The sequence below is a fragment of the Balaenoptera musculus genome, chromosome 6 (assembly GCF_009873245.2).
Source record: "Balaenoptera musculus isolate JJ_BM4_2016_0621 chromosome 6, mBalMus1.pri.v3, whole genome shotgun sequence".
In the NCBI taxonomy this organism is placed as follows: Eukaryota; Metazoa; Chordata; class Mammalia; order Artiodactyla; family Balaenopteridae; genus Balaenoptera; species Balaenoptera musculus.
The window spans coordinates 82,773,480-82,789,731 of NC_045790.1; the positions used below are offsets into that span (position 1 = coordinate 82,773,480).

Sequence of the window (16,252 nt, forward strand, 5' to 3'; positions counted from 1 at the left end):
AGAGCAGATGAGATTTGACATTAATTCTATTTCCTGAGGGAAATCTTCCCCCAAAGTATGTTCAGTCTTAGCTTATTATATAATGTTTGTCTTTATGCTGTAGAATCTTCATAGACTACATTTTTTTCCTGCCCAGGAAAAGGCATATTTTATTGAGGTATGTACTTACGATGTGTGATTATATATATATGGGGTGTGTGTGTGTGTGTGTGTCTTGTATACATATACACACATGTGTGTGGTTTTATGTATATGTTTGTATATATACATATATAATCACACATAAGCGTACGGTTCAAAGAATTTTCATGAAGAGAATACAACCAACCCAGTGCTCAGGTAAAAAGTCAGAACACAGCAAGCATTCAGGAGCCCTCCTCGTACCATCTTCCCCACTGCCTGTTCCTGCGAAGGGTAACCACTCTTCTGATGTTTAATAGGTTAGTTTTACTTGTTTTTGAACTTTATATTAATGGAATCTTAGAGTATATTCTCTTTTATGTCTGGCTTCTTTCCCTTCCCGTGTTTGTTAGATTCATTTTTGTTACATGTAGTTGTACTTCTTCCCGTTCTCACTGGTATATGATATTCCACTCTGTGAATATACTACATCAAAATTTTTTTCTCTTCTACTGTTGATAGCATTTGGGTAGTTTCCAGTTTTTGCCAGCCTGGTCATTCTAAGCAGCGAATATGTTATCCAGGGCTGCCATTTCACCCCAGAAGGGTGAGCATCTTCCATCTTGCTTCCCATGCCTTGGGATGCTGACAGAGTCCTTCTGCCAGATCTTGGAGGCCTGAGTGCTCCAGATTCAGTGGTCAAGGGTGGGAGTGGGGGGATCTGGGCAGTGGGCAGCTTGGGTAGAGTTTTGTCTCTGTATAGCTTCTTCCATGCTGTTGGCTTGCCTGGGCCTCAGTGCAGTGAGGGTTTCCCCCTGCTCGCACTGCCCAGGGCCAGAGATGCTCAGACCAGGGTTTAGAGCCTCAGGTGATGGCCTTGGATGAATCTCAGAGGTGTGCAAATCTATAAAATTTTAAAAGATTGTGTTTTCGTTTCAAGATCATCTAAAACAAATTAAATAGGCATATTCTGGGTCATCTGAATCAAGCTAATTCTTATGAGGCTGTTTAAGAAAGTATAAAGAGGGTGTGTGTTCCAGCGTCGGACTGCTGTGTTCAAATTTCCACTCTCCATCCCAGCTGTGTGACCCGGGACAGCACTCACACACTATGCCTGAGTGCCTTTAGCTGTAAAAGGGCAGCAGTAATCGTTCCTACTCTGGGGACCCTGTGAGATCTAAATGAGATTATGCCTGCAAAGCCCTTTGCCTAGTGCTTAATGAGCATCAGTGCTCAATCACCATTCGATTTGTGTGTATTATCTGGATGGCCCCGTGACTGTCAATGGCTCATGAGAGAAAAGTGGATTTAATAGAGAAGGTGATGTGTTAGAGCTGAGTGAAGGCCAAATGATATCACAGTGTGTTGAATAAATGAAAATTTCACAGTAGTTTAAATAAAGAAAAGCAGTGTGATAATTGAGTCATCACACCAGGCAGGCTGAACTCAAAGGGACGTACGTGCCTGGGAGCAGTTGGTGCTTTGCTTGCGTTATGAACTGCAACTTATTTTTCAGCAAAACGTCATCTATCCCTTTAAATCAGTGTTGTTAAGATGTTTTTATTGGTTTTGTCATTTTCTTTGCATTCAAGTTATAAATTTGTTTGGCTTTTATATGAAGGATATAAGCATGAGTTTACGTCTAGTTTGAACATGTTTAGGTAACTTGCTTTATAAAAACAATTTAAGTCAACACTGCATCTTAAAAGATGACCCTGTGGTTTCAAACACTGCCCTAGGTCTTTGGCATTGGAATTCAGGTGGAGGGAAAGCGAATGTTTTTCCTTTTGGCACAGGGCTCTACCTCTCCTGTGGGCGTGGTGGACCAGAGCAGAGAGAGTAGAGGTGACCTCGAGTGCAAAGCCGGCTGAGCTGACAGCTCTTCAACACCGCCAGTCTGCAGGCTGGCAGCTTCTCCAATTTTACACCCTCCCAGAGGTTTGTGTGTGGACTTTATTTTGTGATCCAGTTGACTATGGTGTTACTGCTCTTGCTTTATAGTATTTCTACCTTTGCAGTCAGGATCTTTGAGACTTATGGCTCTAAGGGATAAAATGTTTCCTGTTACTTATGTAACCTAGATGTCAGCTAGGATCATGCTGCCTGGCGAGATCTAGAGGGGATTAATCCAAACTTCCCATTCCTCCCATACCTGGCTCTGGAAAAGGCCAGCGCCTTTACGGTGCTTCTGTGGATTTCCACGGACCTTGTACTCGTGCTCACCTCTGGCTCCCTGTTCCTACTTGTGTAGGGAGCATATTTTCCCCTCTGCATTTTCTTTTATCCCCAGTTTGGCTTCCATCCAAACATAGAATTTGTCCTTTTCTTTCATTTCTGCTAAAACCCACGAGACTTTTGCTTGTATAGTAAACATTACTGAAGGTTTAGGGATATTTTGCGGGAGGGAGTGAAGTGAAGGGAAGAAGAGGGTTTATTTTATAGCAACACAAATGACTTGACATCAGATGTTTGATGTTTCTGTTCTTCCAAGTCTTTCAGCCACTCTGCCCCCCTTCCTCTGTCACCTTTCTCTCTCCATCCACTCCCAAATTTCTAGTCCTTTCAAACAGAACTGTTCCCCTGTCTCTTTTTAAGCCTCGTCTTCAGAATTGCACCTTTTCTCCCCCACAGCTTGTCAAGATAGTCTCCCTAACAATTTCCTTCCCAAAATGCATTCTGTTGTTAGGGAGTTAGATGACTATGGGCTACCCCCTGCACCTATCGAAGCTTTTCACTTTACATTCCTGTTGTCTGGGAATAGAACAAATACAGCTCAGTGCTTACAAAGCACTTTCACCTACATAAGCCCCTGGGTGAAATATCATGCCCATTTTACAGATGTGGAACCAGAAGCTCAGAGAGGTTGAGTGAATCATCTGAAGCCACATAGCCAGATAAGTGGGGGAGTAGAAATCCGCACCCAGATCTGAAGATTTTGATCTATGACCCATGTCATCATACACAGACAGGATGAATGCTGTCCGAACCTTCAGGGATCTGAGGCCACACTGATTCCAGTGTAAATGATTAACATGGGACAACCCAGTTGGCCTGGGGAGGCGGACGGGGGGCAGCCCCAGCAGGTGTGTGCATTCTCCAGGAGTTGGACTGCCAGTTCCCACCCCGTGCCTTCCTCTTCCTTCTGTCTTTTGCTGGCTAGCTCCTTCTCATCTTCAGGTCTAGGTATAGAACTGGCTACATAATGTGTGGGGTGCAGTACAAAATGAAAATGCTGGGCCTCTTGTTCAAAAGTTATTAAGAATTTTAAAACGACAGGAGAACATTAAGCTAAGTATGGGACTCTTGGAAGCAACTATACCGGTCATATGCCCACAAAGCCAGCCCTGTATGAAGGTTACCCCTCCGCCCCCCGCCAGGAAGCATCCTCTGGCTCTGCATTCTGAGCTCGGTGCTTATCATGTGCGTCATCGTTTCTTCTTTATGCGCCTGTTCCCCCGTTACTCTGTGAGCTTCGTGAGACCTGTGTCCTGTTCACTGTTGTTTCCTGGTGCCCAGCACGGGCCCTGACGAAGAGCAGGGGCTCAGTGGATGCCCCACTGGGGTCTTGGGGCTCCTGAAAGTGGGACCTGGAGGAACCAGGCGGTGAATAGTAATGTCCAGGCAGTACCCACCCAGGACCACACAAGTTCAGACCAGGCGTGACTGAGCCTATGGGACTTGGCAGGGGTTTCAGGCATGGGGTGGAGGTGAGGTGGGGACTCATTTTCTCTTCAAGAGAATGTGTTAATCATTTACTGCCCAGGACCTCACAAACCCTGCTCCTCAGGGCCAAGTAAGGTGTGACCAGCCAGGGAGGTGGGGCACAGGCAGGGGACAAGGGCAGAGAGCATGGAACAGACACAGAGCCCTTCCTGGGGCTACACAGCCTGGCCCACTGACCCTTCTTTAGCCTCCTGAGGCTTGTAAGGCCCCCATGCCCCTTACCCACCCTCCCTGCACAGTGGTGTGTGTGGGAACAGGGAACTATTTCTCTAATGTCTCCTCCAAGCTAGGGGAAGGGAAGAGGGCAGAATTCTCAAAGGTTTCAGACAACAAAGAGCCCTCATGTGGAACCCCCTGATTCCCACAGATTTCTTTTGATTCTAAGTGATGGAAACCCTACTCTGTAAGCAGAAAAAGAGATGTATAATATTAGCTAAAAACTGAGAAGCTCAAGGGCAGATGTGTCTTTAGGGATTGCTGATCCTTGAGCCCAAATGATGTCACCAGAGCTCAGTTTCTCTCTTTTCATTTCTCTCTGGTTGGAGGGCAAGGTTTGAGACCTCCTGAAAACTCTGGCCAAAACCCTGGAAGGGCTCTGATTGGCTGGGCTTAGGTAATGAGCACATCTTTGAGCCAATCCCTGTGTGTAGGGATGGGAGCAAGGATGGTCCCTCCAGATTCCCTCCCATAGGTCCCTCTCCTCCCGTAACAAGCAGGGCTGTGCTGCCAGGGGAGGGGCAGGAACAGGATGGACCCGCAGAGCAGCCAGTGACCACTGGTGTTTTTTTTTTTTTTTTTAACCCAGCACCACCTCCTCTCCGTGTCACTGGCTTCTAAGCCTCTAGAGTCAGGTCCCAGGAAGATCCTTGTAGAGAGGAGACTGCTGAGCGTGGGGAACTGCCTGGAAGGTCAGGGCTCTGGCTGGTGCCCCAGGTTCCCTGTTTCTAGAAACCTCTTCCCATCTTCCTTCAGAGCAGATCCCAGAGTTGTCTGCACAGCACAGGGTGAGGAGACCACCAAGCAGCACTTTCTCAAAGGGCTTCAACTCCAGATTGCCTCTCTTTGAGGCTGGGAAATAGTCTTTATTTTAGTTTTACCTCAGAAATAAGCCAATCATAACCAAAGGAAGACAAAGAGAACCCTATGTGAAAGAATTAAGTGCCCGCTGCTCTTGGGTCCTTTCCTTTAGACTTCTGTTACCACACACCTGTTCCCCAAGGCCAAGCAAGGCATGCAGAACTCTACTGATGATGGTGATGAGCATTTTCTTCAGCCCTGTGGGCATTTCTCTTTTTCAGGTGTGTTCAGAGGAAAGACCAAATTTTTTATCAGTTGATTCCATATTTAGTGGGAAAATAGGAAGATTTCTCAAGAACCTGAGGTGGTGGAGAAATGTCTCCCTGCTGTGGTTGTTCTACCTGTAGTTCTGGGTCAAGCGTGAGGAAGGAGCTGGATCTTAAAGCCAGGAAATCCAGGTTCCATGCCTGCCCTCTCAGGACCTTCAGGTCGACCTTGGCTCCTGTCACTGGGCCTCACTTGCGCCACCTGTAAAGTGAGGGGTTGGACAAGATGACCCCAAAGTTCCTTCTTAGCTCTTAATTTCTGTGAGTCTAGGTCAGGTCGAGAAGGAAGACCAATCAGGATTCTGGTTCTGTTCCTGCCCTTGCCATGACTCACTAGGTGACCTTGGGTAAGTTCCTTACCTTGTTCGACCTGTTCCCCACCCTTGAACATCCTATATCCCATAGGAGGGCTGTCTAAAAGGTGGTCAGTATTCAGGAGGCTCACCACTGAGGACCCTGTGTACTAGGAAACTCTAGACTGGGACCAGCCTTCTAGTGAAGTCTATGGGTCCAGCCCCCCATTTCTGGGGCTCACACCTAGTCACATGGCTTCAGGCCTCCCTGCCCTATTTTGGCCACTCTGGCCTCGCTCTGTCTTCCAGACCCGGAAACCAATATGGACATGCCTCAGCCAAAACGTTTAACTCTGCAAAAGCCTCATCAAGGACTGTTCTGAGCCAGTGGGAGGGCCTGATGCTGGGTGGGACAGCGAGGAAGTAGATGTGACTCCTATCCTTGGGGAGCTCATTGTCTGGGGTGGAGAGGAAGGGCCAGTGTGAGCCTTTACCCGGTGTGGTGAGAGAGGGACAGTGGAAGAGAGGATTTCAAGTCGGGGGAACTAAGAGGTGGTTTTGGATGGGACGTTGAAGGATGGGGTGGACTTGAGATGGAGCTGCAGGCTGAGGGCCCAGTGCAGTGGAGGAAGTGTAAACAGTCTATGGGGTCCGGGGGAGGAGGGTGATGAGTTTGGAAGGAGCATGAGACCAAGTCTCCAGAGGCTGTCATGGCCTGGACTCAGGGCTGGGGAGGCGGGGAGTCGGGCCTGGGGAGGCAGTGAGCGTTCTAGACTGGTCAGAAACCTTTTGGTTGCAACTGATGGGAACTGAACTTGAACTAACCTAGGCAAAAAGGGTGATTTATTGGGAGAACTGAGAATCTGAGGAAGGTCTGAACATCCCAGCACGGGAAAGACGAGGGTGCTGCTGGCTTTCAGGAACAGCTGACCCGGTGCTTGGACACCATCAGGACCCATCTCTTGATCCTGTTTCTCTGTGCTGGCTTCATTTTTCTCTTTCGTGGCTAATTTCTCTGCATGGGGAAGGGACTTACTGGCCCAGCTCAGGTCAGGTTCTCACCCCTGGATCTATCACCACATGGTAACAGGCTGCTCTGTTACTGCCTGCAGAAGCCAGGGGAAGGCAGCTTCGGAAGGAAGGGACCATGCTGAGCAGGCGCCCCCACAGAGCCTTTCCCTGAGTTTCTTAGCAGGAGAATATGGCCTGATTTGACCTGCGTTTTGGGAAGAGTAGGCATTAAAGACAACAGTTTTCTTCCTTTTATTCATAAAAACAAATTTGCAACAATTTATTAAAAATTGATACCATGCAATAGGGGTACGAGAAATTCCTCATTTACATTTGATTCTGGCAGTTCCAGTCTAATTTAAAGCGTTTGTGCACTAACATCATTGGAAAACACCTTCAGGCTGAAGCCTCTTCGGAAGTGTACGGTGTATTTGCTGCATATAAAAGGACAGAACCGTTAAATAGCTAGAGTCACTTCTGTGGGTCTTGTTATTTGTGGGGAAATTAAAAAAAAACAACAGGTGAACCTACAGTATCATTAAGACAGAGAATGTACTGTGTGGGTTAACCTAGAAGACTGTGCACGCTCAGGAGTCACAGTGGGTCACAGATGCACACACTCACCTCTGACTGTCCAGTACTTTTGTTTCTTTTTTTCTTTCCTGCTATGCTGGATTAATATTTCTACAGGTATTGTTTTTGTGTGTGTGTATACATTATGTACAATGAATTGTTTCTTTCCCTTTGAAAAATTAATGTGGTCCTTTAAATTAAATCTGGTTTGGTGAAATCAAGAAAGCAAGTAAATACTGTAGTACACAGTGAGTGACAACACCGATTTTTAGTGCCTAAACAGACAGTGACTTCAACTTGACCTGTGATGTGTTAACATTTTTTTTTCCCCTAAAAGCTACAGTACCTCCATAACCTCTCTTTGGGGGAGGGGAGGGGAACTCTATGCTACGTGAAATAGGGTGTTTTGAAATGTTGGCGATGGTAAGATTCCCGTGGGCCCTTTTGTCAAACCCTGGTGGTGACAACACTGTATTCCTGACTTTAGTGGTCTGGGAAGAGATTATTGCCTGCCTGTTGAAGCTGCCATTAGGTTTCTTTAGGGAGTTGAGCGACCGCTCAGTTGTGCAGACGTCCGGGACATTGTCATTCAGGCCTTTCTTTAGCAAATGAACCTGTCCCAGGAATGTCACAGAAATCATCGGGATCCACCTCTCTCCAGCCAGGTGGATCCTGGTAGAGGGCTGTGCTGGGAGTTTCTCTGGGCCACAGCCCCGTCTGTCCTGAGGGCTGAAGGTCATGGTCATCCTGATACCTCATGGGTCAGGGCCGCTTCACTGTTTGGTATGAAGCTTTCCTGGATGAGATCAAGTTTTGATCTTCAGAGTGACCCTGTGAGGTAGGGCAGGACAGGTGTTATTTCAACCCCAATTTGTTAGAGAGGGGAAACTGAGGCTCAGAGAGACACAAGTGACTTGCCCAAGGTCATGGAGGGAGTTAGCAGTGGAGCAAGGGCTTGAACCCAGGTCTGTGTGACTCCCAGGCCAGTGCTCTTTGGGGTTCGTTTAAAAGGGAAGAGTGATCTTATGAATGAGAATCAGTGTGCTGATTGATCACCCCTGGGACCCCCAAGGGCAGAGCTTGCCGGCTTGTCCCAATGAAGGCTGCCTTCTGGAAGTTAAGGGAAGCCCTCAGCTAGCAACTCTCTCCCCCCTTACAGGGATGTCTTCTCGCAGATGCCCCCGATTCACTTTGGTCAGAAACAAAGTCAGTGGAAAAAAACAAAACAAAACCCCAGCCAGCCCTTGGGCCCTGATGAGAGAGGTTAAAGTGCACAATCTTTCTTTATCGTGTTTGCTGGGAACAGACATTCTATGATTAGCTCGGGTGCCCCCCTTATTACGGGGAACACCTGATACGAACACGAGGACATGGCCGACGTGGTGGGTGCACGGCTGACTGTGGGTGAACGCTGCAGAGTGTGTCTGCAGTGACGTGCCCTAAATCCCCACGGTCCCGGAACGGGTGTTATTGTATTAATGTGTGGCATTTATCAGAGAGTAAGGTCCCACCGGGAGGCATGCGAGTCAGCCTGCTCCGGTACCCCAGCCCTCGGCCCGCACAGCTGTGCCCGGCTGCCCTCCCTGCAGACTCCCTGTTCCAGGAAGGCTGGGGTTGGCTGGACTGGCAGCTGGGAGCCTGGCTGCCCCGCCCACCTCCTTCCCCAGAGGGGAGAAGGGCTGGCCTGGGGGGCCACAGCCGGTGGCATGTGTGCAGAGGCAGAGGCGGTTTCTCCAGAAGCCCCTCGCCTCTTCTCAAGGCTGCTCAGGGCCACTCAGTGACTTCTAGCTGTAGTTCTAGTGACTTTCTCCTTGTCTAGGATTTTTTTTTTGCCAAGTTTCAAATATCCTAGCTCCTCCTCCTTTGCAGACATTAAGGAAGAAGTCATTTTCATTCCTCTTCTTTGTGAAAGAATAAAAACTTCACAAATAAGGCGCGAGGTCAGGTGCCAAGTGCCCCCCATCCTGTGCACTCCGTGCCATCCGAGCAGTCCCGCAAGGCCAGCCGTGGCGCCAGCTTCTCCGCGGCCAGAGCTGACAGGGTTCCTGTAGCAGATGCCTCTGCTCCGTGTGGTTCCGTCGCGGGGGAGGCCCCGGCCCCAGGCCTCCCGCCCTCACAGGCCCGAGACCATAACTCGGAAGGAGGGTGGCACGTGTCTGTGGCGGGGGCTGGCGGTGGGGCTGACGCAGGGGCTGACACAGCTGGCGTCCACGCCTCCAATGGACGGGAGGTAGGCGTGGTGGAGGATGGGGAGCTGGAGGGACAGCCGGCGCTGGATGCTGTGGCAGGGAGAGAAGGAAGGGGGGTGTTAGTGAAGGCTAGCAGGCTGCTCACTAGGAAGGCCCTTGGATTCGCTTTGGCTAAGACACTGATGGTGGTGCTAAGAAGCTAAGTTCTCTCTGAATCCAGGATCTGTCCATCCTGTCATCTAACCACTCATCCATCTGGCAGGTGTTTAATGCAGGCCTGCCTGTGCCAGCTGCTGCCCCAGGAATAACCAGAGCAACGGCAGCAAGGAGGAGGCAGGCTTCTCGAGCTTCCAGTGATTTTTAAGAATAAGGCCTTGCCCTTCGAACAGGGCTTTGCTGCCAACACAGACAGCTCTCATTCGCTACTCTTGCCAGTCCCCGAATGGCCTTGGCTTTGGGCTCCATCCCTGAAAGGCTTCTCAGCTGCTCTGTCCTTCCTCATTGGCTTCGGTGCCACTGTCTCTTGTCCAGGACCTCAGTCCCTCTTGCTGGGCCAATTCCAAAAGGTTCCTTCCTGGTCTTTCGGCTTCTTTGGGGACTAGCGTTTTCTCTCCAACACTGGGATGGGGCATTCAGGGCTCCCCAAGATCTGCCTCTTGTCAAATTCTCCAGGTGAACCTTCTACCCGCTCTCCCCAGAAACCTTACCCTCTGGTGGCTAGTTTCCCCTAAAACCCTGCTTACGGGCAATCTTCCATGCCTCTGCACATGCTGTTTCCCCGGCCTAGATAGCTCTTCCTCTGCTTTCCCATCTGATGACTGCCTTCCCTTTAAGATCCAGTTTAAATGTCATCGTTTTTGTGCTATCCCCGTCAGAGAGTGAGCTCCTTCCTTCTCTGTGCCCCCAGAAAATGGAATTTCTGGTAAATTCCCAGAAAGGCAGCCAGAAAAAAATCTGAGGCCGGGCTGAGTCAGGGGCTGGGTAAACAGGACTGATGGAGGAGCGGAGTGAAAAGGGAGCAGCCTTCTGACTACCTGCTCACCGCCACACCCTTCCGCTTACCTTCTCATCAGTCCTCACGACCAGCAGGCAGGAGAGTAAATCACCTTATTTGTTGTGAAGGCTGCTTTGGCGGATGTGCCCAGGCCACTGCTCCCCTGCTCGGCTGTGTTTCGTGCAGTATCCCACTGCATCTGGGAAGCTGCATTCCCTGAACTCTTAGGCCTCTTTGTGTCCTCCAGGCCTGGCCACTCAGGTGGGAAAAACCCCAGACCTTCACAAAACCCAATAGGCAAAAGAAGCACTGCTGTTCCCATTATAAAGATGAGAGAAGGGTACAGAGTTTGTGTAACTTGCTCACAGAAACAACCAGAACTGGGGAAGGTGTGACTCTTGCTTCTTCTGTTGAACCACAGTGCTTTGTGGGGTGGCAAATCAACTCACAGGGGCTGCCTCAGCCCACCAGGGTGCGGCCTGGGGTGTATGCATTGGTGGGGTTCTGAGATGGATGGGGACAGATGCAGTGCTGCCCCCACTCCCTAAGGACCTGCTGGCCAGAAGGGCTTCTCCCAAGAGACCCTTCCCAGGTGCTCATGAGAGATTAGTGTGTTGGAGACTTCATTTGGAAATTAAAGTTGAGCTTGTGTAATGTCATTGGTGTTGGCAGACTCCAGGAAAATGGGGAGCTGAAGAATGAACTTGACCTGGGAAAGGGTGTTCTGTCTGAGCATCCCGGGCAGGGTGGGCATCTGCGTGTGGTTGTCAGAGCCACACATTCTGCTGTCTGCTGGGATCCTGTTTGCCTTTTCATTAATTCATTGCCAAAAACCTACTCAGTGCTGGAAGCTGTGTTCAGTCCAAGGGACACAGGAAGGACTTAAACCTTACCCTCAAGGTGCTTGCACTGTAATGCAGGGAACTAATAGGTAGACCACTGATGAATGCCATGTAACCATCAGTAATTATACTGGACTGTCAGCTGCGAGGCCCTGGAGCTAATTGGGTTGAGAGGCTATTAGTTCTAAGACTAAATGGCCCCAAATGACACTGCAGTTGGTGATTGGGCTCCCTTTGCTGGTTCCTCTCCCCTTGTTGTCACTTCCCAGGGAACAAGTTTCAGAGCTGACATTTCTCATTGCTGCTTCTAATCCGCTGTAAACTGGGAAGAACTAAAAACTGCCAGTAGGGACAAAGCTACTGGAGATGTCAAGGTCTTTACTTAGATGTCACCTCACCAAGTTTGCTCTGACCTCCCTGTGTACAATTATACTCCCTAACTCCTTCCCTGCTTAGTTTTTCTCCAAAGCCCCTATCATTTAACATACTAGCTTTTGCTTTTTTGTTAAGTTATTGTCTTCCCAGATAGAATGTAAACTCCATGAAGGGAAGGATTTTTGTCTGTTTTCTTCAGTGCTGTGCTTGATACATAGTAGGTCTCAGTAAATTGGTGTTAAGTAAATGTATTCATTTTATATGTAACAAAGGCAGAGAACATGGGATTTGATGTTGGAGAGACCCAAGTTCAAATCCTATCATCTCCTGCATTTAGCAACTGGTAAGCTTTGGCAAGTCACCTCCCCTCTTTGAATATTAGTCTTCTTATGTGTAAAATAAGCAGTGTAATTTGACCTGCATCATGAGATTACTGTAGAGTTCAAATAAAGTAATGCATGTGAAAACATGGTGCCAAATGTAAACTCTTGTGTAGGAGGAATGTAGTCTTGGGCAGTAGTTCTGAAGGAGAAGGTACTTACTGTTCTGGGGAGTTTATATCTTCTATAGGATCTTTGCATGTTCGAGAGGGCTCTGTCGTGTTCCACTGTAGCTGGGGATTTTGATCGAGGTGGTTTTTTAAAATGGCCTTTCCCCCATCTGAATGCAAAACAACAATACTGCAATAATTCTGTTAACTTAATTTTTAAAAATCAACAATGCAGTCATTTTTAGGATACTGCCCAAGGAGAGAGAATGCAAAAGAGCCCATCTTCCCTTTGTGTTCTCTAAGCCATGGTCCCTGAGCCACTCTCCTGAGACCAAGGCAGGGAGCCGAGAAGCACCTGTCCAGGGATGGAAGTGGCGTGCTGGGGATGTGGATGGTGTGCCCTGGGACCTCCCTTTCTCCAAGAAAAAAAGGGAATCGAGTCGACCAATGTAGGCAACATAACTTAGAAATGAGAGGTTCTAATATGAAGGTCCTTTTCACGGGTGCATTAGGAATATAATGACAAAGAAAAAAAAACTCCAAGGTATATTTTCCATAAGATTGCTAAGTCTAAAAAGAATAATAATAGTAAACTGCTGGTGGGAGTATAAACCGGCATAATCTTTCTGGCAGGTACTGTCAATAAGCATCAAACACAATAAAAAGTATGTCTTTTACCCAGAATTTCTACTTTCAGGAACTATCCCAAAGAAATAATTAAGGATGTTTGTGAAAATATATACAAGATGTTCAAATCCACATTGTTTACAATATCAGAAAGTTGAAACTAACCCGAATTTGTCCGGTAATAATGGATTAGTTACATACTAATATGTACGTATGGGGCCTCCATTCACAGAAATACTGTGTAGCCACAAAACATGATGCTCTCAACCATCTTTGTGCTTCAGAACCACCTGGAGAGAACTAAAGAAATATGAAATATAAAAACATGGCCCCCACCTAAGAGATCTGGATTCATTTGGTTTGGAAAAGAGTATGGGTGTTGCGCTTCCCTGGTGGCACAGTGGTTAAGAATCCGCCTGCCAATGCAGGGGACATGGGTTCAAGCCCTGGTCCAGGAAGATCCCACATGCCGCAGAGCAGCTAAGCCCGTGTGCCACAACTACCGAGCCTGCGCTCTATAGCCCTCGAGCCACAACTACTGAAGTCCGCGTGCCTAGAGCCTGTGCTCCGCAACAAGAGAAGCCACTGCAATGAGAAGCCTGTGCACCACAATGAAGAGTACCCCCGCTCGCCGCAACTAGAGAAAGCCCGTGCGCAGGCTTTTCTTTTTCTGCTGCAGGGTTAGGGTTAGGGCAACCTTATATGTGTGTCATTTTGCAACCATGTGAATACAGTCAATCCTCTTCATTCACAGATTTTGTGTGTGTGAACTCGCCTACTTGCTAAAATTTATTTGTAACCCTAGAGTCAATACTCGTGGTGCTTTCACTGTCATTCGATAACACACACAGAGCATCAAAAATCTGAGTCGCTCTCCCAGCTGAGGTTGAACAAGGCTCTGCCTTCTCGTTTTACCTCATATTATAAATAAGTATCCTTATTGTGGTCTATGAAGTACCACGTTTTTCACATTTTTGTGCGTTGTGTTGGTGCTTTCGCTGTTTAAAATGGCTCCCAAGCCTAGTGCTGAAGTGCTGTCCATTGTTCTCCTAAGCCGTGATGTGCCAGATGGAGAAAATGTGTGTTAGATGTGTCGTTCAGATATGAGTTACAGTGCTGTTGACTATGAGTTCAGTGTTAATGAATCAACAATGTATATTAAACAAGGTGTCTTCCAGTAGAAACACACATAAAACAAAATTATGTATTGATCAGTTGATGAAAATGTCCACCTGGGAGAGGCTTGCAGGAACCTAACCCTGTGTCTCCCCTAGGAATTCACGGTTCACAGGGACTTTGTAGAACGCGATTACCGTGAGTAATGAGAGTTGACTGTATATCCTTAGGATAAATTCCCAAATTGGAGTTGCTGGGTCAGAACAATTTCTATCTCAGGCAGCAGTGTTTCGCCACCTGTTGCCTCCCACTCTCAGCAACTTTTTGATCTCTGATCTTTGTTAGTCTTATAGGTAAAAATGGCATTTCACTGCAAATTAATTTGCATTCCTTTAATTAGGAGGGGGACTGAGCATCTTTTCATAAACATAAGCACCACTTTTATTTACTTTAATGAGAACTCTTTTGCCCATTTTTCTTTTGGTTTGTTGGTCTTTTTCTTATTAGTTTGTATATAGTTATATATACTTTGTATATAATTACATATAATTTCTTTTTATATAAGGGAATAAGCTTATTACCTGAGATAATATTTTTTGGCTTAGTTTGTTTGATTTTTTGACTGTACTTATGATGGCTTTCACATTGTTAACAAAATTTCCTTTGTATTTAAATTCATCAACTTTTTTTTTATGGTGTCTCTGTTTTGCATCAAACTGAAAAGGTTTCCTTCCTGCTGAGATTACAAAAGAAATTCTCCTATGCTTTCTTCTAGTACATTCATGGTTTTCACTTTTTATATTTAAATCTTTTATCCATCTGGAATTTATTTTTGTGTAAGTTGTGAGGTAAGGATCTAACTTTATTCTTTTCCAGATGGCTACCCATTTATCCCAATGAAATTTGTTGAATAATTCATTTTTCTCCACTAATTTGAAATGCCCACCTTTACTAGATACTAAAATAATCAGGAATACTTTTTTTTCTTTCAACTTCCTTGTTACTTATCTGACTCTAGACATTTTTAAACAATCAACATCTAATATAATAAGAATTTTATAATATTGCTTTTATAATAAAATACTTATGTAATAAGAATAAAAGAAACTAAAGATTTTTCATTGATTTAAACAAATTTTATAAAATTAATGAATATATGCTAATGATAAGATGCAAACAGTAGAGAAGTATATAAAATGAAACATAAAAGAATCCCTTCTCACCCACTCTCCACACATATTGTCCCTTTCCCACAGGTGGATACTGTTAACAATCTGGTGTTTGTTCTACCAGACCTTTTAAAAAATGCACTTACACACACACACACATATACACATACATGTGTGTGCATATTGTGTGTATCATAATGCTGGTCTTCATACTGCTTTTCTCATTTAGAGATCTTTCCATATCTGTACAAAGAGATGCACCTCACTTTTTAATAGCTGTATTATATGCCTTGTTTTGCTGTATCATAATTCATGAAACCACTCCAAATGACGAACATGTTAATTCCAGCTTTTCTCACCTACAAGTAGTGTTATGATAAGCACTATGTGTCTACACCTTTGACCCTGTGGGATTATTTTCCAGGGGAAGCCTCCTGCTAGGGGAATTGCTAGTCAAGGGGCTTAACACCAGACATTTGGAGAGTGCCAGACCGACTTCCAAAACATTGCAGGAGAGTGTCCATTTCCATACGCTCTTATCAACACTGGTAATCTTTTTAAAATTTTGCCTAAATGTAGGCAAAAAATGGACTGTATTATTTCCCAAGTGGTTGGTGGGATCAAACGTCATGTCATCTTACTATTCCTTTCCTGTACGTTGATGAGGTGTGTGAAACTGTGAAATGTTGGAAGAAGTTCGGGTACATTATTCACTAAGAACAATGTGCCCCCAGTCAGAACGCTGGGAATGCTGGCCATGTGGGGTACACATGGAACTGGAGCCCAAGGGACTGAGAAAAAGAAGCCCCGTGCATAGGTGGATCCCCAGGTGGGGCTCCAAACAAACACTGAACTGTGCTCAGAAGACGTGGGTTCCAGATACTCCAGCTTGGTTTGTGTGACTTCAGACCTGCCCCACCCCTCTCTCTGAGCCTCAGTTTCTTCATCTGTAAAATGGATGGCTGGTGTCTCATACCCAGGGGTCCCACCTCCTCCTACCTGTGCTCTCAGTGAAGTTCCCCAGGTTGAGGATGTCGTTGAGTTCTTGGTAGTGGTTCTGTTTAATGTAGGTGGTCTTTTCTGGTGTGTCCTGTAGCTGCATGGTGACCTCTTCCAAGTCTTTGTCCAGCTAGAAAACAAAGGCTCCAGCTGAGTCAGAGCGCCCGGCCCAGCCCCTGCCCTGGCCTGGCCCCAGGTGGAAAACTGAGTTTTCCCAACTCACTAGTATAATCACAAATCTTTAAGAACTCCTTTCTTTCTGAGGATGTCTTGAATCGGGCATTGCTGGACCCCAGAGCCTGGGCCAGGTGGGTAATAAACTCCTGTCAGATTCTGACAAACCGTCTCTGTCTAGTTTATGCTTCTCCCGGTTCTTGCAGCCATAACG

The 16,252-nt window shown here is 46.7% G+C and overlaps 1 protein-coding gene across 1 annotated transcript in view; it reads right to left on the minus strand.

Moving 5' to 3' along the window:
• Window positions 1–6,726: 6,726 nt before the first annotated feature.
• The window catches only part of GABBR2 (gamma-aminobutyric acid type B receptor subunit 2), a 365,308-nt gene continuing 355,782 nt past the window's right edge, over window positions 6,727–16,252 (minus strand). The window contains exons 17-19 of the mRNA XM_036854586.1: window positions 15,865–15,994; window positions 12,006–12,123; window positions 6,727–9,342 (exon numbers count right to left, since the gene is read on the minus strand). Coding sequence (XP_036710481.1) covers window positions 9,177–9,342; window positions 12,006–12,123; window positions 15,865–15,994 — 414 coding nt within the window. The 3' untranslated portion in view covers window positions 6,727–9,176. The remainder of the gene's footprint in view (window positions 9,343–12,005; window positions 12,124–15,864; window positions 15,995–16,252) is intronic.